This window comes from Zeus faber (assembly GCF_960531495.2).
Source record: "Zeus faber genome assembly, chromosome: 1".
NCBI lineage: Eukaryota > Metazoa > Chordata > Actinopteri > Zeiformes > Zeidae > Zeus > Zeus faber.
The window spans coordinates 58892217-58917257 of NC_137193.1; the positions used below are offsets into that span (position 1 = coordinate 58892217).

At 46.0% G+C, this 25041-nt stretch overlaps 1 protein-coding gene across 1 annotated transcript; it reads left to right on the forward strand.

The window, feature by feature from the left end:
* Positions 1 to 3297: 3297 nt before the first annotated feature.
* On the forward strand, positions 3298 to 23373 carry rexo1 (REX1, RNA exonuclease 1 homolog; the record flags this gene model as incomplete). The annotated part of the gene is made up of 16 exons (XM_080008052.1): positions 3298 to 3478; positions 4301 to 6186; positions 6764 to 6865; positions 7013 to 7229; positions 7700 to 7857; positions 10150 to 10287; positions 10941 to 11064; positions 11161 to 11286; positions 11842 to 11982; positions 12094 to 12207; positions 12360 to 12433; positions 13881 to 13991; positions 14289 to 14404; positions 14595 to 14733; positions 21257 to 21377; positions 22176 to 23373. 16 exons carry the CDS (start codon positions 3298 to 3300, stop codon positions 22262 to 22264), a joined length of 3837 nt encoding a protein of 1278 aa, XP_079864178.1. The 3' UTR covers positions 22265 to 23373.
* Between the last annotated feature and the right edge of the window lie 1668 nt (positions 23374 to 25041).

Sequence of the window (25041 nt, forward strand, 5' to 3'; positions counted from 1 at the left end):
CGGTTATTATTATTTTTTTTTTAATCAAAGTTCTGATACCTGAGTTGACAGTGGCATAAGGTCAGGGGCTTACCAAACAGGTTTGCAGCAAAATTAGGTTTTAGATTTTGTTCATTTTTCGTTCGTTGTAAATTTATATATTATACAGACACATATTTTTCACAAAATATACTAACTCATTCTAGCTAATGAAGGCGAATGACATTTGCAGTTTATAATCGGCAGATCATTTACAAGTTTTTGCTTCTTTTTTTGGGATGTTGGTAAACATGAGCTCAGTGATGACGTCACACTCCCAGTAACATGTGTTGGTTTCACCTTGAGTCGGTTTCTGCATAGCAGACGGAGTCGTTCTCACTGATGTAAGCTTCTGCAAAACCAGACGTCACGTTTTCCTTGGAGATAGGCGACGAAACAAACTCCACATACATTTACACAAACACACATATGTTATATGTATGTTATGGAGCATGTCATATCTATGTTTATGGAGCCACAAATTGCTCTTAAAACAGGCGGCTGATAAGGCTTTTGTGTGGGAACATTGAAGTGCTGAAAAGAAAAAAAAACAGTTGAAAGGCTTTTTTTTTTAAAAATAACAAAACACGAAAGTGTTAAGGAAATGAAATGACGCAATAGCTACGTGCTTGCGGTCAGGTCTTGCTTTGTCCATGGTGAGCGCTGAGACTTCTTTTTTTTAACCCGGTATTTGACTCTCCCTGGTGGATCATTTTGGAACTGCATGGTAGTGCAGTTGCTCTGTTCTTTTGACTTCTTACTCCTGTTAACACCTGAACCCCGCCCTGGACGTGAATTAAGTGTTCTCTTATCTTCTGTTATCTCCATTAGCTTGTTAATTTGACAGGATCAACAGATGGATGGATAAAGCACTGTAAGCGAAACAGCTTATGTGAGATAAAAGGTTTGAAGTCAAATAAATCCATCCAACATGCGCGATGCCTCACAGCAAGAAGGTCCTGGGTTCGATTCCCGCCTGGGGCGCTGTTGGCACCGTGCTCCGGCGGGTTATCTTCCAAAAAAAACCAGGAGCCTTTCTGTGTGGAGTTTGCATGTTCTCCCCGTGCTCACATGGGGTTTCCTCCACCTCACGTCAGTAAGGACCCCCACCAAAAACATGCACCCATCATCGTCTGACCAGCGATGGACACTTATCACCTGGTCCCCGGGCGCGTCCACGTACGCTGCCCACTGCTCCTGGCTGTGCCCCCGGAGGAAGGACAAGCCAGGATGGGTCAAAAGCAGAGGAGCCATTTCACCGGCCACCATCAAGCATGTGCATGTGTGTGTGTGTGCAAGCATGTGTTGTGGAGTGTCGTGTGACAATTAAAGACTGTTTCTTTCTGTTTCAATGTGTGTGTGTGTGTGTGTGTGTGTGTGTGCGCGCGCTTGAGTAGCACTTCCAAGAGTTGGGTCACGTCACTTTTAAAATAAAAACAACCCCAAAAACCTGTGGCCGTCTGAGGAGGAAAAGTGCTGTGGGTGCAATCAGAAAGCGACAACGTTGTCATTATGAGGGAAGAGACATTTTGATAAACGGTACCAACGTGTAACTCTCTCCTGGAGCCAATCCTACCCTTGGCACTTGTTGAGCCACGGTTCCAATCTCCACCTCTGGTCCTAAAGCCGATTGGAAGGTTCTGTGGCCTACACGGGTATTTCAGGCCTTTGATTCGATTCCATCCTTTAGAATCACCTGCCATCAATTAGAAGGCAAAGAAAGTATAAATAAAAATGTTTTTTTTTTGTGCTGAAATTAAAGCTTACCGTATTATCCATCACATCGTAAGAATGTGCACTTCCAGAATTTCAATTACGGTATAAAATGGATCGATCACACGTAGTAGTAAAAAAAAACAAGCTTGTTGTGTAGAATTGAATGAATGGGGGAAAAAATAAGCTTTTTAGAAGGAAAAAAAACCCCCATCTTGCTTGCTTTAAGACTTCAAACTGTTGATACAGGTGTTATTGTTTTTTCGTTTTTTTTTTTAGGTTTATTGCTTATTTAAAAAAAAACCATAATTGGTCTCTATGTTGCCAATTTGTGTTACCTATATACGTATCTAAAAATCTGAATTTAAAACTGTCACGTCACAATAAAACAACGTCCGGATTTACGCAGTTTTTAGAATTGCAAAGTAAGTGCACGAAAATTGCTCCTTGGTTCTGATTGCGCCTCGCTGTGCGCGACTTGGGCTTAATTGGTTGTTTAATTGCGAAACGTGGCCGCCGAGCGCATAAAAGCGCCCTCCGTCGCCGGCGCGTCCATTTGGGACTCCCCGGAGGACAGGTAGGCATCTATGTAGGTGCCATGGCGTGTCCAGAAACAGGAAACCCGAAATGTCGTATTTCCGTAAGGTTTTGTGTCTGGGTTATATATCAACGTATTTCTTTTTTTTTTTCTTAACTGGAGTGAAAATCCACTTTATTAGCGTTTATGACTTTTTATTCTGTTTGCCCACGTTGGCTCTTCCTTTTTTTTTTGTCAGTAGGCTAATGCTGCACATCTTTGGGAACATTGGGTTAATGACCGTCGGGCATGTGCGGTTGAGAGCAAGTGACGTCATAGAGACCGTACCCCCTGGGGGAAGGGGGGGGGGGTGTAGGCGCCGCTTTCCTCGCTCCTCACCTCCTTCCCGTCCGGCGCTCCGCGGCTTCCCGAAGGAGTCGGCAACCCGCGCGGCACCACTGATTCCTGGGTCAATAATATTAAAACAAGTTTAAACCGTGGTCCCCTCTTTTTTTTTTTTTTTTTTTTAACTTAACAGGAGGATTTGATTTATTCTCCTCGATGTTTCCGAGGAACGACTCTTCACATGTTCACCCAACCAATTCAAAATGGCGCTGCCAAATTAACTCACTGTAATAAAGTGGAAATAACCAAGCTCCGTGACACCCGATAGGCCTCGCAGAACTGACACCGACTTCTATAGACGACAGGAGCTCCAGCCTGCGTTGAGAGCGCGATACACACAATTTTATTTTGTTTTTTTTTTATATATATATATATACACACACACACACACTATTAAAACGCAACGATGTCGCTTCCGTTTGCGCGGTTAATCAGCGGCGTGTCCGGGAGCACGTGCGAAAAGGCCAGCGTGACGTAGGCGGCTGCGACGCGCCGGCACTTCTCGCGATACCTCCCCGACGCATCCAACATGGCGCCGTAGGGACCTTGTTATTGTTCGTCGCACTCTTCCGCTCTCACTTCCAAAGCTGCCCGGAACAAGTCGAACGGGGTGCCCGCGGGTATGAGACAGCCGCCCGGAGACCATGCTGAGATCCACCGGCTTCTTCCGAGGCATTGACTGTCCGTTTTACGGAGACCGGGCCGGCGACAGCCATGGGTGCGACAGACCGTACTGTCACTTTAGGCACAGCCGGCAGAGAGCGGCGTCTTACGGGGGAGCGGTGGACGGTAGACGGCAGAAGGAGGTCCACTCCAAGCTGAAAGGTGCATAAAGCTGATCTCATAACGTCATAAATTATGTTCCAATCTCCCTCTTGCTGTCCTCACCGCACTGTGCAGAACGGCTCATATAGCCCTGGTCGGTGGGCTGAGGTAAACAAAAGTGATGGCATCGATAGCAAGCCGCTGAAATAATATAAACTGTATGCATCTAAATTAATAATTACCAAGTCAAATAGTATACGATATATATTTAAAAAATACCAGATACATTAACCTAGTTATTGATAAGTCTGCAACACTATTTCCTCTCTGGAAATACCTTTACGTTAAGATGAGGGTACCTCGATTTAGGGCTGTCACAATTATAACATTGTCGCCTGGTCGCAATTATTTGAGTGTTCTTGAACTTCAGTGCCAATAATTGTCTCTTCTGCAACAGGTAGACATCTCTATTACACTTTTATTAGCTTGTACTGTGGCAGTGGCATAAAAAGGCAATTCAGTTGTGCTTGTATTTAGTTTGAATTACTTTTAATTATTATTAATATTATTTTCAATGTTGATCAAGGGATTGTTTGGGGTGGGTGATATACTTGAGGGTGGGGAGCCTGGGGGAAAGGGTGATGGGTATTCTACTGTTAACGTAATTGTATTAAAAAAACATTAAAATTGTACTGGAAAATTGTAAATCATAATTATTTGTGTGATAATTAATTGGCATCTAAAATTCCATGATCGTGGCTGCCCTACCCTTCTGTTTTTGTCAAACCATTGGTGCCCTCAGTTTAGTTTAGTTAAATATGACTAGATATACAACTTCTCTGGGACGTCCGGAGTCTATCAACAGTTGTTTTGTCTTTGCAGATCAACAGGGTTACGATCCATTCAACCCGGAGGTAGTGCAGTGTCAGGAGCAGGAAAATGGAGAGCCGTCTAATTCTGGTGACATCACCGGTGCCCTGGAGATGGTCAACCGAGCCATCGAGGAGGTCCAAAGCCAAGTGGAGCGAGAGAAGAGGAAGCTCTCTCGGATCGGGGACGAGGAGTACGACCCCAGCTCGGCCACTAGTTTGTCCACAGCGGATTCTATTAGAAGATCCAGGCCAGCGGGGACTTCTTCTCACTTGGCCTATGACCCTGGGAGTTATCAAATGGCGTCAGCAGAATATAAACCCACCCCTCGCAGCAGCAAGTATACCTTGGATACCGACGTCCGAGGGAACTCCGCTAACTCCATGGAATATATCCCTACTTTGGTGAAAAAGCCTCGGACACGTACCGCACAACCCCCTTCTCTTCCCCTGAGCCCTAAGTATTCAGAAAATGCATCATCTAAGTGTAAATACACTCTAGACAATTCAAAACCATCCACAGACATGGAATATGACCCACTCTCCAACTATTCTGCACAAATTCCTGGGAAGCACACAAAGGAAGAGGGCACAAAATCTTCTCGGACAGATGCAAGTAAAATTCAAAAGCAAACGGCGACAGGGAGAGCAACAGACGAGTACGTACCGATAGCAAAAAAGCCACGGCGGCAGAGTGTAGACACACAAAAATACACTTTTTCTGATTCTGACGAAGGGAGCTCGGGAACAGAGTATCGACCTACTACGCTCAGCCGTCTCCAGAGGAAAGGCGGCAGCACGTCAGTGGAGGAAACTGTGGGGACAGGGAGAAAAGATGGGGCAAAAAGACAGAGTGCTCTGATGCAGAGGGGCAAAGAGGAGTTAAGAGAGCACGGAGAGGCGGAAGGGGACTCAGACGTCTGGGAATTAAAACGACGGAAAGACAAGACTGAAAACGAGAAGCCAGCTGCTAGATCTAGTGGGGGCAAAAACGGTAAATCTGACAGCGTGCACAAAGTAGAAAAGGAGTCGGATAGAGCACCGAGTAGTAAAGGCAGCGGGAGCAGCAGTAGCCGGGACAAAGGCTCGGTAAAGAAATCAAGGCACGTCTCTGTGAAGAAAGAGGATGGAAAAATCAAGGGCAAAGAGTCGGCTCATAAAGTGTTGAGAGAAGCCAGGGAGGAGAAAAAAGGCGACTGCAAGATGAAAGCCACGGAAGCGGGAAAGAGCAATGGCGGTGGAGGCGAAACCAAGAAAGCCAAGATATCAGGCAAAGAAAAGGAGCAGAGCAAGCACAAGGACCACCAACACAAAAATGGCAAACTTGATAGCAGTAAAAGAGAAAACGACACGAGAAAAATCAATAAAAGCTGTTCCGGTAGCAAAACGAGTGCTAACAGCAGTACCAAAGGCGGCGCTAACAATAGTAGCAGTAAAAGTAGTTCCCTGGTCAACAAGGACAAGGCAAAGAAAACTAGCAGCTCACCAGACGGCAAAAAAACAGGTAAGGACAAACGGCGAAGTCTGAGTCTGAGCCATGCTGATCTTTTTGGAGATGAGAGTCCAGAGGAGGCCGAAGTCATACAGGTGGAGGATGATGACGACGACGACGACGAGGTAGAGGAAGTGCTGGTGAGGAAGTCAGCCGACGCTCTGAAGAGAGGACGTTTGAACAAGCGGAAAACCCCCCCGCCGCCTCCATCTTCCTCAGAGGGCGAGGAGGACGCCGCCATGGAGGACAGCAGGGCCGATCGGGACGACCTCGACCGCCTTGAAATGGACTTTACCAGCCTCCAGGATGAGATGGACTTTGACTCCGATCCCATGGAAGAGTGTTTGAGGATCTTCAACGAGTCCAAAGATGTGAAGAAGGAAGACAAAGGAAGGCAAGCCAAACGGGTAGGATTTTGTTTGACCTTTGCACTAGCGACTCAGAATCATTTCACTTTCAGTAAGTGCCCAAAACGAGGAAGGACATGCAAATTTCTGATAACATTATCATGCAGTAATATATATATATAGTGTGTGTGTGTGTGTGTGTGTGTGTGTGTGTGTGTGTGTGTGTGTGTGTGTGTGTGTGTGTGTGTGTGTGTGTGTGTGTGTGTGTGTGTGTGTGTGTGTGTGTGTGTGTGTGTGTGTGGAATTACTTATGTCTATGCTTATCATTCAATGACATAATTTTGTTTTCATAAAACAAGCAAGAATAACGTTATAACTCTAATTAGCATATAATGCTATTCATAAATGCCCCTTTACTCTTTAATAAACACCCTTTTCAATTTAAAGATATTTTTTTTAATATATATATATATATATATATATATATATATTCATTCTATAATACCTTAGAAGAGCTTTCACTTTTAACTACTGGTAGATTTTCCTCCCACTAATGTGCACAGTGTTTCAGGTTTTAATTGTGTTTTCAGGGAGTTGTGAGATGTGCAGTGATTGACGTGGTGTGTTGTTCTCGCAGCCATCTGGAGATTCAGAGGAGGAAGAGGACGCTGAGAGCACTTTAACCACTCTGTTCCCGGGCCAGAAGAAGAGAGTCTCCCATTTCGCCGCCAAAGGAAATGTGAGTGTGATACTGTGACAGCATTTCCTTTTCCATTGCTTTCATAATGTAATCCTGTAAAAGTGACCCACATGTATTTTGCTGTTGGGAGTTTTCTAAACCCAACATATTTATTTTTATTTTTTTAATGCATTAACTGTTCACCAGACTGACACAACGCCGAAGACGCGGCCATACAGGAGGGCGACGGCACAGGAAATCTGTTACCAGCGCATGCAGATCGCCCAGCAGCAGGCGGCCCAGCTCGCCGCTGCAGTCCGGACGGCCAGCGCCTTGCCAAGCAGCTCCAGCCCTGGCACTCCTGGAGAGAGGAAGAGGATAGCACACCGTCCCAACCCACCCACCCCGTCTTCCTCCAAGCCCGGTATGACCCCTCCCGACCCTGCTCTCTGTGGCTCAGCAGTTAGCAGCAGACTCTGGCTGTAAACAATGTCCCACTGTGTGCCCACTTCGCCCCAGCCCTCACTTTCCTCACCCTCACTCCGAAGGGGGGGGGGGTCTATGGTCATTTTGAAACTTGGCTATGTCTGACCACCATATCTGATTTTGTTTGAATGATTGTGCTGAGATATGGTCATATATATATATATACACATATTGGGCACATATTTGGAGTTCTACGAGTGCAGAATTTCCTCCACTTCCACATAAACCATAATTTGATGTAAAACGTATGTTCTTTCTTTATTAACACAGTTGAGTAAGGTTCTGCCTGACGATTATGCCCTTTCGTCCACGATCCAGAGACTTTCGGAAATAATCCACCACGAGAGATCTTGAACAAGTGTGAGCAGAAAATGTGAGAAGATGTCATGTTTGTGTGTCTGACACTAGGTCCTGCGGATCCCAAACCAGCGTCCAGCCGAGTGTTATCCCCCAGCGCGAGCCTCCCAGCCCATCTGACGGTCAAGGCCCAGACCTCAGCTGGTATCATGTCCAAGACCTCCTCCACATTGGTTCAGAAGAGAGTGGCACACACCCCCACCATGAAGGTACCAGCACGCCACTGAAACTAAAATAAATCACCTTTCCCATAAATATATATAAATAATTACATTTCATGGACGCTTAAACACTACACGATCCCTCTAAAACCAAGCCGACAATACTTGGGAGGGGGTTGGGCAACGTTGCAAAGCAAGCATTGTTATTTATCTCCTTTTTGAAGTAGACTACGTAATAATGATGACGATGATGATGATGAAGACTAATTTGGACTTGACCAATGAGGACGCGTTCAGAACGTGTACCCCATGAATATTTATATCTTGCCCAAAAAATAAGTACGCTTGTCTTGTCGTCTGGACTTTCTCTTCTGCTTTTTCTTACCGGCTAAATTAAGTAATTTATTCTGCAATATGCGACTCATTAAAACACTAGTGTTGCTTTGTTATTCTCCTGCCCGTGATTGTATGAAACAATGTCAGAAAAGGAGTTATTTTTTCTCTTTTCTCTTTTTTTCCCCACTAAAACGACACATTGGCACCCGCTTGAATATGGCTATTATTTGGGCTTATATTATTGTATCTTGTTCAAAGTTGACAATTGATATTAGGATTCTGGGGGGGGGGGGGGGGGGGACAAACAACAAAAAAACAAAAAAACCTCTGTTTCTCTCTCTGAGAGAAACTGTTCCCCCATCAGCAACCCCCTTCCAAACGTCCTGCTAAAACAGCTGTCTGTCGGATTGGGGGCTCCTCTTTTAGTTGATCAACAGTATAATACAGATGTTTTGTTTCCAATGAAATCTCATGACCCGCCCAGCCCTGGACATAACATCTCTGAGGCCCAAATGTTTTGGGAAAAATTCAAATGAATGACCACTTAATTTCTACTTTGGACAATTTTTTTATGTGCACATCAATCTATCACTATCTACCCTATCTCTTCTATCCTATCTCTCTATCCTGTCTATTCTATCTAATCTATCTAATAGTAATATTATACTGTAGCTGCAGGCAGCAATAAATAGGGTCCGGTTTAGTCATGTTAGGTACGTATTCCAGGTTTCTGAGGTTCTGTTACTCAACATAAAAGAAAGGGACGGTTCCTCCAAAGGTTCTTAGAACCTCCTGCGGTGCGAAAACGCCTACTGTGATGATTATAGTTTTTCAGGGGTTTTGTGAAAGGCAGCAAGTGTTACCATTTTCAGAGTTTCCATTAAACGCAGCATCGGCTCAATTGTCGGTCTACGTGTAGAAAACGCTGTGCAGTCTGCAAGTTGCTGGATTTGAATGACTACTGAGAGGCGAAGCGTGGGCTTATATAACGTTGGATGATGATGTCACAAAGTGCCCTTCTCAACTAATCAGGTTGGGCCAACTTCCGGTAAATTTGCAAGTTTTTCACTAGTTTCTGCTCCAAATGCACATCAATATTAATCAAACTCGAACAACATGACAACTGAAATGTCCGGGTTCCAATGAGGCCTGAACCATGTCTGTGCGTACTGCAGTTGCCATGGGCCAGACACTTTTAGTCCGAAAGATGCCAAGGAGAAAAATAATCTGTCTGTCTGTATGTATGTCCTTTGATTTTAATGTCCTTCGTTCACACCCAAGGACGTGCAGCGTGGAGTTTGGTGCAATTTGGACACACGACAAGTCCAATATTAATAAACAGCGAGCCAGCAGGGGGGCCGGACTTCAGGGCTCTGCGGCTGAGTCACAAAGAGAGTCTTTCCCCGGTGTATGACTGTAACTGGCAGTTTCATCTTCCCTTGTGGAACACAGGACTGAGTCATAGAGATTTTGTTAAACTGTGCCATTAAAATGTCTTTGAAAGTCTAAAAAGACTTGTACTAGTAACCTTAAAGCTCGCTTCCCATCAAACTCGTAATTGCATCTGATGATCGCAGCCTTGCTCCTAGTGTGTTCAGTTTTGCAGGTAAATGGGAGAGCTTGTTTTTTCCAGAACAACATAGAGTATGCTCAGTTAGACATTTACCATGTTCCTGAAAGAGAGTTAAACATTTCCCTAATGTGATGTTTGCAAAGTGTGGGGAAAAAAATCACAAATACACACAATTCATTAATTGAAAAATGTATTTATTGATCGTGAATATCGTGACAATCGAAGGTTGATGTTAATAACGTCATTATTTTGTAATATGTGACTAATTTACTCAGTTTTAATCCCAGTCCAATTAAAAAAATGTTACCAATCTCTGGCCGCACTGTCGGACCGGAACTTGTCGCATGAGTTGGACAATTTGAATGAATCCTGGAGCCTCAATCGGACACAGAGTCTCTATATCTTTTTTTCATTATCATCCTATCTCTTAGAGCTCTTCCATGAAGCGGCCGGTCATCCCTACTGAGTTTGGTGCCAAAGTACCCACTAATATCCGCCAGCGCTACCTCAACACTTTCATCAATGAATGTGTCAAGTTCTGCCCATCGGAGGACGTCGCCTTCCAAAAGGTTAAAACACACCACTGTATCCAATTTACTAGTCCAACTTATCAGGTTTTATTGTGACTTATTACATGAAAAAAATAATCCTTCCTTCCTCCATCTTAAAAATATATATATAGATAAAAAAGAAAGTAAGTTGCTTCCTTTTGGTTTTTTTTGTTTACATATCAGGACATTTGTCTCTATTAACCTTTTTATATTTACAGAGGAATGTTTAGTGCTTAGAAAGCAGCAGTCAAGCTGGGAAGTAAACCGAGGTGGGTTGCAAGACAAAGGACAGTGCGTGTCTTTCATAGCCGGGGGACCAGAACGAACAACCAGTTTCTCTCCTAATTCTCCTACTTTCATATTTGGCCATTAGCTATTCACGAGGCCAAGTTATTCTTGACTTGGTACCAACAATGTCTGCTGTTCCTAAACCTTTGGTTCAGTCCCTTGTCATTCATCGGATGCAGTTTCACAGGTTATTGGCGATGCACAGCCTCAGACATTTAGCCGATTTGAAACTCTTTGTCACGCATCTGAGAGTGCCTGTCGGGCGTTGAGGTTGTCACGCATGGCTCTGTGGTCCCACGAAGCGTGAGCAGGCAAAGCACAAAGCCGCATCCCGGTGTGAAAGTCCCGACTTTGAACGGCCAGATTGTTTTGTCATTTTCCAGGCCCTGGAAGAGGAGAAGACCGTGTACGAGCGCAGCAGCAGTAGGAACATCTATCTGAACGTGGCCGTCAACACCCTGAAGAAGCTCCGCGGCAAGAGCGGCCCCTCTCCAGCCCCTGTCTCCAGTACGCTGCGTCAGTCACGTCCACCTTTGGCTCTTGCAACTTGGAAGCATCGGCTAAAGAGTCATTCACTGTGTTTTTCCCTCGTGTCCCGCACAGAGGCAGCGGGATCTGTCGCCAACAGACGAGCGCAGTCCCACGAAGACGTGCTGGGCGGCCGTCTAGCTGCCACCACCAGCTTCACCATCAACAGGATGGGAAAGCAACTGGAAGAGAGCCTCACTGGTGAGGAAGTAACCCCCCCCGCCGGGTGACCCCTACTGCACAACATAAGAACTAATGACTGATGACTTCCAACAGTTTTGCTATTTGTCTTCCGTTTAACAATCCTCTTCAAACTCCCCACTCCTGACTCGGCCGTTTTAGAAACAGTGAAGCCATTCAGCTCCCCTTGTGACCAGCCCAAGGGGGGAAAATTGTCCCTGGTTTTATTTGCAACAAACTACCGCACCCCCATGACCTGACAAGGCTACAAACATGTAAACAAGATGCTAGTAGCTCCGATCTGAACTGACTTGAACACCGCAGGACGCTAATGTGTGGCCGTAATTATTTGAAGTACCCGTCGTAAACTGGAATGTCCATTCCCACAATAATTTGTAGTATGTGTCATGTTTAAGTGTCCTTGAGCAGGACACTGAACTCCTCATTGTTGTTATATATCTGCTCAGTAGCAAAATCCTGTGTATAGGTTGAGGTTTTCACCTCCTTCCCCGTTTGTGATTCAGCCGATTCAGACAGCTTTATAGAAAAGGACATGTTTTGGGGTCTCCCGTCTAGGATCCACACTGTACAAGAAGCTGAGGCCGTACCTGATGACAGAGGAGCAGCTCCAGGAGCACAGCTACCCCAGACCAAACCCTGAGTCTTCCGGAAGAGCTGTCATCTACAACCTGCCAGAGAAAAAGCCCCCCACCGACCGTGAGCGATTCCCTCTGTTAATTATTATATAATATATAATTATTATATTATATAATAATTTTTTGGGATTAGAACGTAAAGATGCATTTATTGTGTTTTCCTTCGCCTCAGCTTTCTCGAAGGTATGCTGTCGATGCGGGGCCGAGTATAAGGTAAACATCAATGGCAGCTGTGTGCGCAAAGAGGAGTGTAACCATCATTGGGGTCGCCTGCGGAGACACAAAGGTACGATTGTTTCTCTCCCTGATATATATATATTTTTTTTCTTTAAATCTGTAAATAATAAAAAATAAGCATTTCCTCATGGATTGGGGTTTCTCTCCACCCATCTTTATTTCCTTCACGCTTCCTTCACTCTGAACCTCTTCTACCACTAGTTTCAGGAGGTTGGGAGACCAGCTACAGCTGCTGCTCTGGGGCGGTGGGCTCTCCTGGTTGCCAAGTTACCCAGGTGATAACCCCCACACTTATTTTGTCTTGAAGTGTTATGGGAATACGTTTTTGTACTAATGAGGCTGTCACTCAGGCTTCCTCACATCTACAAACAAAACAAATGAGTGTGGCAGAAAGGACAAAAAATAGGAGGAAAAAGTATGTACAGTGTATATTTATGAATCTGTTTTCTCTCAGTCCTGCGATGATGATCATTAATGATCTCAGAGTCAACACTGATACTGGTGGGCTCTCTGTTCTTGTTCTTTTGGACATATCTGCAGTTTTTAATACAATTTTATAACTCAATCTTAACTCGGCGAAGTAGGGCAGGGTTGTTCCAAGCGGCTCTGTTCTAAACTGGTTCACCTCTTACTTAACTGATTGAAACTGCTGCTCAGAGACAGCAAATTTCTACTCATCTGGATTCCTTGTCTCTTGAGGAACGGTGACTGTCAGGAACCTTGGTGTTATTAATATAGATTCAGATAAAAATGTTCAATTTCATTTTATCATTTAAAACACACACAAAAAGTCTGAGGATTCTCGTCACAATTGGATGTAGAACAACCAGTTCATGCCTTCATAACAAGCCGCCTTGATTGCTGTAATGCTCTCTTCTCTGCCCCCGCCCCCCCCCCCCCCCCCAAAAAAAAAACCATCGGTTTCCTTCAGCTTATCACAGATGCTGCTGCAAGAGATCTGACATGAACCAGGAGAAGGGATCACACCACTCCTGTCCTTAGATCACGTCACTGGCTTCCATTTAAGTACAGAGTTGACGTTAAGATCCTCCTCCTCGTTTTCAAAGCACTCAATGGCCTCGCTCAACTGAATATGAATATGTCTGTCAGCCACAGCCCGGCCATCCCCAAGGCCGAAACTAAACGTGGCAAGGAGGCATTCAGCCACTATGCATTCCGGTGCTGGAATAGACTGCCACATGACCTGAGGAGTGAAAACAGTTTGAATGCTTTCAAAAGTAAACTGAAAACATTTCTGCTTGGTGTTGAATTTGAGCAGAGCACCTGTTTTGTGTGTGTGTGTGTGTGTGTGTGTTGCCATTTTCATACTGTCTGAATGTCGTATTGATCTAAAGCCCATTGATTGATTAATTGATGGATGGATGACATCATTCCATTATTAAAAAAGTTATTGGGGGAAAAATAACTTTTATTCGGACAAACCTGAACATGGTCTATTCACAGGCATTTGAAATTTTAGCGACAAATGTTTTTCCTTTCAGGTTGGAGGCCTTGATAGGTCTTACTGAGATCCAAAAGTAATTCTGGAAGACCCTTTTCAGGTTTTCCTTGCCCAGACCACTAGAGGTCGGTCTAACCCTAACCCCCACTAACCCTGTTAGATGGATCTATGTAGAAGCAGGTTTTTGTTTTTTGGGGTTTTTTTTGGAATCCTTGGCATCCAGCAGGATTACAACACAGCTCTCCTTCTTTTCCTTCCAGCAACACGTGCAAGACGGACGTAAGGAGTCGTTGGACGGCTACGTCAAGACGTTCAGCAAGCCTTTGCCGCCAGACGGCAACGGAGGGGTGTACGCCCTGGACTGTGAAATGGTGAGTCAGAGGGAGGTTCTCAAACTTTGCTCCCAACTAAAATCCTCCGAAAAGATGAAAGTTTTGGCATTGGATTTGTGCTCTTAAGATATGGGAGAGGGATGTCCTGTGCTTTTGATAAAGTTATTGTGCTGACCTGGACGCAAAACGTTGAAATGGAGGTTGTTTTTCATGCTTGACAACCCTCATACTAAGATACAATAATAATAATTCTGTGCTTCATGCCAGTTGATCTCCAATTAGGAATGAACTTCCTTTCATTTCATCCACTTTTTTAAAAATTATTTTTCCCCCCAGTGCTACACGAAGCAGGGCCTGGAGCTGACCAGGGTGACCGTTATTAACTCTGATCTGAGGGTCATCTATGACACCTTCGTCAAACCCGACAGCAAAGTTGTAGATTATAACACACGGTGAGATTGATTTCCCCAAATCAACACAATTCCACACCTCTTATTAAAATAAATATCAATATAAGAGTCTTTGAAAATGTTCTGTGACCCTCTGTGCTGTACCAAGTGGCCTTACTGTTGTGGATCTCGGAAACAAACGCCCACATTCGCCCATGCTGACAACATGGTTTCGTCCCGTATCTACCTTAAGATTTTCGGGTGTGACGGAGGAGGACCTGGAAAGCGCCACCATCACCCCAAGAGATGTGCAAGCGGTGCTGCTCAGCATGTTCAACGCGGACTCTATCCTGATCGGACACAGTCTGGAGAGCGATCTCCTGGCACTCAAGGTAGAGATGCACTGATCGATTGGCCGATTTTCAGCTTGATCGGCCATGACCGGTGACCGGCCGACAGGTGTTAGATATATCCCATTCTGTGCCAGTCACATTTAAACGCATATGCGCCGCATGATGGTTCATGTCATGCTCGGGCTAGGTGGTATGCCAATATATATTGGTGTCTGTGTGTGTGTGTGTGTGTGTGTGTGTGTGTGTGTGTGTGTGTGTGTGTGTGTGTGTGTGTGTGTGTGTGTGTGTGTGTGTGTGTGTACATCTCATAAAATTAGAATATCATGAAAAAGTTAAATATTTTTTGTCACTAATTTCAGAAAGTGAAACCCATATATTATATAGATTCATTACACATAGAGTGAAATATTTCTAGCCTTTATTTCTTGAAATTTTGATGATTGTGGCTATAGATAATGAAAACCCAAAATTCAGTGTCTCAGAAAATTAGAATATTACATGAGATCGATTTTAAAAAAAAAAAAAAAAAAAAAAAAAAAAAAAAGATATTTTAAACAGAAATGTCAGGCTTCTGAAAAGTATGTTCATTTCTATGCACTCAATACTTGGTTGGGCCTCCTTCTGCATGAATTACTGCATCAATGCAGCGTGGCATGGAGGCGATCAGCCTGTGGCACTGCTCAGGTGTAATGGAAGCCCAGGTTGCTTTGATAGCAGCTTTCAGGTCATCTGCATTGTTGGGTCTGGTGTCTCTCATCTTCCTCTTGACAATACCCCATAGATTCTCTATGGGGTTCAGATCAGGCGAGTTAGCTGGCCAATCAAGCACAGTAACACCATGGTCATTGAACCAGCTTTTGGTACCAGTGTGGGCAGGTGCCAAGTCCTGCTGGAAAATGAAATCAGCATCTCCATAAAGCTTGTCAGCAGAAGGAAGCATTAAAAAGTGCTCAAAAATTTCCTGGTAGATGACTGTGTTGACTGTGGACTTCAGAAAACACAGTGGAGCAACACCCGCAGATGACATGGCAGCCCAAATCATCACTGACTGTGAAACTTCACACTGGACTTCACACTGGACTTCAAGCAATGTGGATTCTGTGCCCCTCCACCTTTCCTCCAGACTCTGGGACCCCTGATTTCCAAATGACATGCAAAGTTTGTGATGTTTGTGTAGCCTACTGACCCAGATCATTTAAGGGAGACCCTGGCCCTTTCTCAATCTGCGTCTGTACTTGTGTTCTTGTGGACTTGTGAAACGTCATCAGTCACAGCCCAAGTACTGTTCCAATTCAAAGTACGCATCAAGTCAAGTCCAGTCCAAATGCCCGGTTGTGGCATTTGGACTGGACTTGGACTGCTCTGCCCGTTTTATCAAGGATGCATCGATGATGACTTGTGTGGACTTGGGACAGCCAAGTATCCCGGAATGCATTTTGCAGAATGACCGTCCTGCGTCCTCCCGTCCCCGGGAGTCTGTACTCCCGAGTCCAACTTGCCAAGTCTGAACTACCAAGTCCGCAAGTCCGGACTTTGCGTACTTGGTATTGAGAAACGGCCCATTTCAAGGCTCAGGAAACCTTTGCAGGTGTTTTGAGTTCATTAGCTGATTAGGGTGTGACACCATGACTTTCTAATATTGTACTTTTTCACAATATTCTAATTTTCTGAGACACTGAATTTTGGGTTTTCATTATCTTTAGCCACAATCATCAAAATTTCAAGAAATAGAGGCTTGAAATATTTCACTCTACGTGTAATGAATCCATATAACATATGGGTTTCACTTTCTGAAATAAGTGACAAAAAATATTGAACTTTTTCATGATATTCTAATTGTGTGTGTGTGTGTGTGTGTGTGTGTGTGTGTGTGTGTGTGTGTGTGTGTGTGTGTGTGTGTGTGTGTGTGTGTGTGTGTGTGTGTGTGGTATATCGATATATTTACAAACAAATTAGGATGAGACGATACTGTTTATATCGATTATAGTTTGATGTTGCGTTAAAATAAATAACCCGTTAAGCTGCGCCAGTGTTTGCATCTCTCCTCTCTCACACTCTCCTCGTGGAGTCCGCGCAACCCCGCCCGTGTGCAGAGGGAGAGTAGGGGCAGAGGGAGAGTCAGCTTATAATGCACGACTTAATGGGTCGGTTATCTGGGCATTTGCCACCGAACTGTTAGTAGGCGGGCGGGAATTCTTTCAGAAGCAATCAGCTGTGGAGCGGAGTTTTATTTGTACAAAAAAAGCTCTGTCCAGTAACCTGGAGCCATGGTGAATTTCATGAACCAGCGTAGTTAGTTGTTGTTTGAGTGAGAGAAGGTCCTGTAACCTGGTGCAGTTTTGGAGAAAATGTGAAATGTATTTTATGTATTTTATGTCAATGTTTTATGATGAACATACAATGAAATTTTTCAAAGGACCCCAATGAAAAAACACCAAAGACAAAATGGTACCTCGCCCGGAATAGGGAAACCGGGGCCCCCTCCTGGAGCCAGAGCTGGGAGGGGAGCACGCTGGCGATCGTCTGGTGGCCGGGCCTTGACCCATGGGGCTTGGCCGGGCATAGTCCGAAGAAATATCATGGAGCCGCCACCCTGTGGGCCCACCACCTGCAGGGATAGGCGCTGGGGTCGGTACAATGGCAGCCGGGCGGCGGGCAAAGGCGGCCTGCTGATCCTCGGCATCGCAGACTAGTTCTAACTTTTATAACAACATTGATATTAAAATTGACTCTCTATCTCTTGTTCCTACCAAGGCTGCGAGGAATCTAGGTGTCATTATTGATGACCAACTGACATTCTCGGACCATGTTGCCGCGGTCTCCTGGTCCTGCCGCTTCGCACTATTCAACATCCGAAAAGTCAGGCCGTACCTGACCCAATATGCCACTCAACTGCTGGTACAAACCTTGGTGATGTCCCGTCTCGACTACTGCAACGCCCTCTTAACAGGCTTGCCGGCCTGTGCGGTGAAGCCACTGCAGATGATACAGAATGCGGCGGCGCGACTGGTGATCAACCAGCCAACGAGGGCACATGTCACTCCGCTGCTCATCGAGCTCCACTGGTTACCTGTAGCCGCCCGCATCAAGTTCAAGTCTCTTATGCTGGCCTACAGAGTGATTGCTGGGAATGCTCCCGCCTACTTAAATGCTCTTGTAAGAGCACATGTTACCCCCCGGATGCTGCGCTCATCAAATGAGCGTCGCCTGGCTCTGCCGGCCGTACAACCACGGCAATCCAGGTTATTTTCATTTGTAGTTCCACGTTGGTGGAACGAGCTGCCAAAAATGACCAGAGCAGGGGCCTCCCTCTCTGTCTTTAAGAAGCACTTGAAGACCCAGCTCTTCAGAGAGTACTTCCTCTCCTAACTTACAATTACTTAGCAACACCTAGCAGTATTTATTGTTACACTAATTTCTCTGTCGCAATGTAACTTGAATGTTATTCTCCCTTGTAAGTCGCTTTGAATAAAAGCGTCTGCTAAATGACTAAATGTAATGTAAATGTTCTAGGGACTTGAAATATCACCTCTCTGGTGGGGAAGGAGTCGGAGCTGGTGCAGGAGGTGGAGCAGTACCAACTAGATATAGTTGGGCTCACCTGTATACCTGTATGTACTGGCTCTGGAACCAAACTCCTGGAGAGGGGCTGGACTCTCTCCTTTTCTGGAGTTGCCCAGGGTGAGAGGTGCCAGACGGGTGTGGGGATACTCACAAGCCCCCGGCTGAGTGCCGCTGTGTTGGAGTTCTCCCCAGTGAATGAGAGGGTAGCCTCTATGCAACTACAGTTGCTAACGGGAAAGCTCTGACTGTTGTGTGTGCTTATGTACTGAACACCAGTTCTGAGTATTCCCCCTTCTTGGACTCTCTGTGTGGCGTCCTTGAAGGGGTTCGCCTATGGACTATAGTTCTCCTGGGAGACTTCAACGCTCACGTGGGCAACGATGGAGAAACCTGGGAGGGGGTGATTGGGAGGAACGGCCTACCTGATCTGAATCCGAGTGGTGCTTGTTATTGGACATCTGTGCTAGTCACGGATTGGCCATAACGAACACCATGTTCGAGCATCGGGTGGCTCATAAGTGTAAGTGGTATCAGACCACCTTAGGTCAAAGATCGATGATCGACTTTGTAGTCGTGTCATCAGATCTGCGACTGTATGTCTTGGACACTCGGGTGAAGAGAGGAGCAGAGCTGTCAACTGTTCACCACCAGGTGGTGAGTTGGATCAGATGGCGGGGGAGGCTGCCAGCCAGACCTGGTAAACACAAATGTGTAGTGAGGGTGAACTGGGAACGCCTGGTGGATGCCCCTGTCCGCGAGGTGTTCAACTCCCACTTCCGGAAAATTTTTTTGCGCATCCTGGAGGAGGTTGGGGACATGGAATCCGAGTGGGTCATGTTCAAAACCTCCATTGCAGAGGCAGCTGCTAGGAACTGTGGTCGGAAGGCAGTTGGTGCCTGTCGTGGCGGTAACCCAAGAACCCATTGGTGGACACCAGCGGTGAAGGAAGCCGTCAAGCTGAAGAAGGAGGCCTTTTGGGCTTGACTGCCCAGGGGTCTCCCGAGGCAGCAGACAGGTACCGACAGGCTAGAAGGGTTGCGGCCTCGGCGGTCACTGAAGAAAAAACCCGAGTGTGGGAGGAGTTCGGGAGGCTTTGGAGAACGACTTTCGGTTGGCCTCAAGGAAGTTCTGGCAAACTGTTCCGCGACTCAGAAAGGGAAAGCAGGGCTTGGCTCAGGCTGTGTTCAGCCGGGTAGGAGAGCTGCTGACCTGGACTGGGGATATTGTCGGGCGGTGGAAAGAGCACTTTGAGGAACTCCTGAACCAAACCAATACATCCTCAGGGGAAGAGGCAGAGTCTGAAGACTCGGAAATCTCGTCAATATGCCTGCCAGAGGTCTCTGAGGCAGTTATAAAGCTCCGCAGGGGGTGGATGAGATTTGCCCTGAGATGCTGAAGGCTCTGGACATTGTTGGGCTGTCTTGTTGACACGCCTCTTCAGTGTTGCGTGTCGCGTACAGTACCTGTGGAGTGGCAGACCTGGGTGGCACTACTCAGCCTCCCCGGGAAAGTTTACTCCAGGGTGCTGGAAATGAGGCTCTGGGCAATTGTCGAAACTCAGATTCAGGAGGAGCAATGCGGATTCCGTCCTGGACGTGGAACAGTGGACCACCTCTATACCCTTGCAGGGTTGCTGGGGGGATCGTGGGAGTTTGCCCATCCAGTCTACATGTGTTTTGTGGACCTGGAGAAGGCTTTCGACTGTGTCCCTCAGGGTATCCTGTGGGGGGTACTGAGGGAGTATGGGGTACCAGGACCGTTGGTACGAGCACTCTGGGCATTATACAACCAAAGTGAGAGCTGTGTTCGTATTCTCGGCACAAAGTCAAACACGTTCTCAGTGGGTGTTGGACTCCGCCAAGGTTGCCCCTTGTCCCCGATTCTGTTTGTGATATTCATGGGCAGGATCTCAAGGCGCAGCCAAGGTGAGGAGAGTGTTCAGTTTGGGAACCTCAGAATTGCATCTCTGCTTTTTGCAGATGATGTGGTTTTGTTGGCTTCATCAGACCGTGACCTCCAGCACACACTGAAGCAGTCGGGATAAGAGTCAGCACCTCCAAGTCTGAGGCCATGGTAGTCTGCCAGAAAACGGTGGATTGCTCCCTCCGGGTTGGGAGCAAGTTGCTGCCCCAAGTGAAGGAGTTCAAGTATCTTGGGATCTTGTTCATGAGTGAGGGGAAAATGGAGCGTGAGATGGACAGGTGCGGCGTCAGCAGTGATGCGGGCATTGTACCGGAACATAGTGGTGAAGAGGGAGCTGAGCCGGAAGGCAAAGCTCTCAATTTACCAGTCCATCTACGTCCCAACCCTCACCTATGGTCATGAGCTCTGGGTAGTGACCGGAAGAACGAGATTGCGAATACAAGCGGCCAAAATGAGTTTCCTCCGCAGCCTTAGAGATAGGGTGAGGAGCTCGGACATCCGGAGGGAGCTCGGAGTAGAGCTGCTGCTCCTTCGCGTCGAAAGGAGCCAGTTGAAATGGTTCGGGCATCTGATCAGGATGCCTCCTGGGGGCCTTCCTTTGGAGGTTTTCCGGGCACGTCCAACTGGTAGGAGACCACGGGGTAGACCCAGAACACGCTGGAGGGATTACATATCCCAGCTGGCCTGGGAATGCCTTGGGGTCCCCCAGGAGGAACTGAAAAACGTTGGCGGGGAGAAGGGGGCCTGGAGCTCCTTGCTCAGCCTGCTGCTACCGCGACCCAGCCCCGGATAAGCGGAGGAAAATGGATGGATGGATGGATAGATGGACAATGAAAAAATTACAAAAATGTTTGTTTGCTGTCAGTTATAGTTCTTAGAAAGAATCGGAATCGGCCAAAATCGGTGTATCTCTTACTAAAAGTACTCTCAGATATTGGCATTGACATCAATTTATTTAACGTCAGAATTATCTGAAATTTTATTTTGAAAACCCTGCAAAGAACATGAATTGAGAAATAATCCTGTCTCTCAATTCCTCTTCTTTTCTCCTCTCTCTTCTTCTTTTTCCTGTCAGTTAATCCACAGTACAGTGGTCGACACAGCGATTGTGTTCCCCCACCGCCTTGGCTTGCCCTACAAACGTGCCTTGAGAAACCTGATGGCAGACCACCTCAAACGCATAATCCAGGACAATGGTAATCTCTTTAAAAATAATAGGTTGAGCTTTCTCATTAGGTATTGGTTATCCTTTTAGATTTTGTAAGTGTTTTAAAATGTAAACCACTGAAAAGTGAAGTGAATAACATTGATCATCTTGTTCCAGTGGCACCTGTCAAAGGGGGGACTATATGAGGCAGCAAGTGAACAGTCAGTTCTTGAAGTTGATGTGTTGGAAGCAGAAAAAATGGGCAAGCGTAAGGATCTGAGCTACTTTGACAAGGGCCAAATGGTGATAGCTAGACGACTGGGTCAGAGCGTCTCCAAAACGACAGGTCTTGTGGGGTGTTCCCGGTATACAGTGGTTAATACCTACCAAAAGTGGTCCAAAGAAGGACACAGCCGTGCATGTGGGGAGTGAAGTTGCCCGCCTGGTCCGATCCTACAGAAGAGCTGCTGTAGCAAAAATTGGTAAAAAAGTTAATGATAGAAAGGTGTCAGAACACACTGTGTCAAACGTCTGCGTTGCCACACACACACACTGGGTGTGTGTGTTTTATCATCCCAATGAAACTGGCATACAGGGATAAATGCTGTACTGTTATTATTATGGGCCATGTACTCTACATAGTTTATTTGATTTTCAACTGCCTCATTTCGATTTGCTGCTACCTTGAGCATATATTTGGTTAATGAATTGTTTTATCTCTTGTGATTTCAATGTAAAGTCACTATTGAGAAAAGCACTACACAAATAAAATGTAATATGATTTTATATGCTGACTATTTAATATAAGTACTGTATATTGAGGCTTTCCTGTGCTCTGTGTTTCCAGTGGAAGGCCACGACTCCAGTGAAGATGCCAGTGCCTGCATGGAGCTGATGATGTGGAAGGTCAAGGAGGATGCAAAGGTCAAAAGATGACCTCTTACCCCACGTCTTCACTCTCTTCAATGCAACACGGTTCAGACCAGTTGTCCCAGAAAGGAGCGCGGGAGGAGGTGGAAGCGGGCTCGCAGCCCAGTGCAGCGTTTTACCCCAACCCTAGTTTGAGGAGGAGGAGGAGTAGGCGAGGACCGCGAGTGGCTAGCTGGTGAACTGTGCGCTGTCATTGGCCCCGTTGAAGGTGCTACCGAATCCAGTTGTCAACCTCCATTTCCCTGAGAGACGCAGGTGGCTGGAGTGAAACCACTGCTTGTTAGATTTTCATTTACAAGTTATATTTGTCGCGATTCATTTCTGTCGCTCGACCTTTCTCTGTTTGAGCCTATATATTTTGAGGCCGCAAGTCTGATCAAAGATTTCTGAATAAACCTTTTTTTTTTTGTACTCACTACTTAAAAATGCCAGGGCATTGTCTTCTAAACCATGGTGATTCATGTAAATGCTATCGAGGCCGAGCGGACTCCTCAGTCAAATTTGCACTATAGAACCGCCCTTGTGTTACACAGGGCTAAACTCTGTGTACCTCATATGTGATAATGCATACATTTGATATGAATAACAAAAGGTGACTCGTTCTAAAAAAAAATGTAGTGCATCTACGTCATGGAGGCCATTGAAAATCGCTACCTTAATGCACTTATTTCCTCACGTATTTCTCACCTTGCACCTCAGTATATATCTTTTATTTTATTTTATTTTGACTGGCATCAGGTTTAATGTGGTTCATATTATTAATCCTATAATACTTGAACAAAAGACACTTAAGCCGAACATGATGTCCCTGCATCTACCTATTTGGTCAAGTCGATGCATCATGTTAACTGTATTTAACAGTACAAATACGGACTATATCCACCACCACCTCCTTTTGTCGTGTGCATTGCATGACATAAGATTACAGAATTTTTTAAACTAGCAGAGGTAGGACATATTTCTCCTTCACAGAAAAAAATGTGTCCAATATTGTTTCAATACTATGCTAACAATAAGACGTGAGTATTAGGTAAAAGGCGGCTATCATTTAGACTAACACGCTGTTTTATGTTGAAAGCGACATATACGACTGAAAAAATACTTGAGTGCTGTAAATACGCTGTAGTTTTCTTTTTTGTATTTGTTCATTTATGTTCATGTTTTTTTATATTAAAATGTAAGCAACAAAATGTCACCACTCCTACCTTCCGAACACGTTTCTACTGCGACAGTCCCCGCAAGTGGATTTTCCGCGTGGAAGGTGCCTTGCCATCTTTGTCTGCACGGCGGCGTATACGTCCCTTGAACGGCAGGTGCAGTGGCAGTAATGCTCCTTTCTTCAGCAGATGTGTAAGTTGGAAGCAAAATGGGAGAGAAATGCTAAACTGAGAGGCCAGTCCTTTCTTCCGCGTGTTTGCCTGAGCTCCTCCTGTCACACGCATTTCCCCAGGCCGGGCCACAGACCCCAGGTATTAAAGATCCAGTTAGCAGGGATCAATACCTACACAATGTTCCAGTGACAGGGAGGGGGGCTTCCTAGTGTTTGAGTGTCGGAGAGTTGAACATGTGGAGCTGAGCGGCTTAGAGGGGTCTTCTTCATTATCAAATTAGATCAGCGCCCCTCTCTTTCCGCGTCCCCGCAGTCACCTTTGACTAGCGGGGGTTGCGAGGGGGCCGAGGAGCCTGCTCCGAGGGGACCGCGCACTGGCCCCATGCTGGGGGACACCGGGAGAGGCTTTAGCCACTTTAGAGCCGGAGGAAAGAAGCACTTGACTGCCTCCATCGCTTGTCAAAGTGTTCTACACTCATGGGGGGGGTAAGAAAGTTGCATTCAAACAGAACGATTCTGGCCAGGTGACATCTGATCCATGCTTGCACTGGTAAGGACTTTGATTTATGAATGAGGTTCTTCTTTTTAAATGCATTTTTTATGTCTAATAAGAAAAAAGAGCTAACATGTTTGTCCACTCCCACCCACATAGTAAGGGTAGGATGTTTTATGATGATTTTGCCAGAATTCAACTCAAGGGGCCTGAGTTCTAGAACACGTCAGTGTTTTAAAAAGAGAATGACCGCGTTTGCTCTCTGTGGTCAGAGCTCACCAGATCCCAGCCCGCTGAGGCCGAGGCCAAGATAGGCACCCCACCCCCGCCCGCCACCTCCACCCACCCCACCCCCCTATAATCTCTCTCCTCCTGCCCAATTAAGTGACCGATCTTTACTCAGTCGCAAATATTGATCTACAGGAGGAGGCGCTCACAGCACTACTCCCAGAGGGTGGACGGGAGATCATAAGATCCTAATTGGAAGATAATACACCCCAGGAATTATGGGAGTGCTGCGAGTGAAATCAATATGTTTGTTAGACCTCGACCATCCCACTCTGCAACGAAGAACAATTGGTTCCGTGTAATGAATTCTTTTCATGATATTCGTATTGGGAGGATGGTTTTGTTTGTCTCTCAGTTTTGTTTAGACATAGCAGGACGGTGCACAGATGATGCTCTCGGCTTCATACGTGGGCTTCTACGTGTGTGTGTGTGTGTGTGTGTGTGCATGTTTTTGCAATAGGGTCAATGTCAGTTTAAGCACTGAGTGTGTCATAGCCGATGTCAGCGCTCACAGCGTGATGCTCACCCTCATAGGAGCTTAAGAGGAGCTGCTGACCCGACGAGTGCTCTCCCTGTCTCCCTCAGGTCAAAGGCCAGCCAGCCCTATCGACCAGCCCCCCCCGATGAAGAAGTCTAAAGCTCCATGGCTCGGCTGTCCTGCTCTTGGCATAC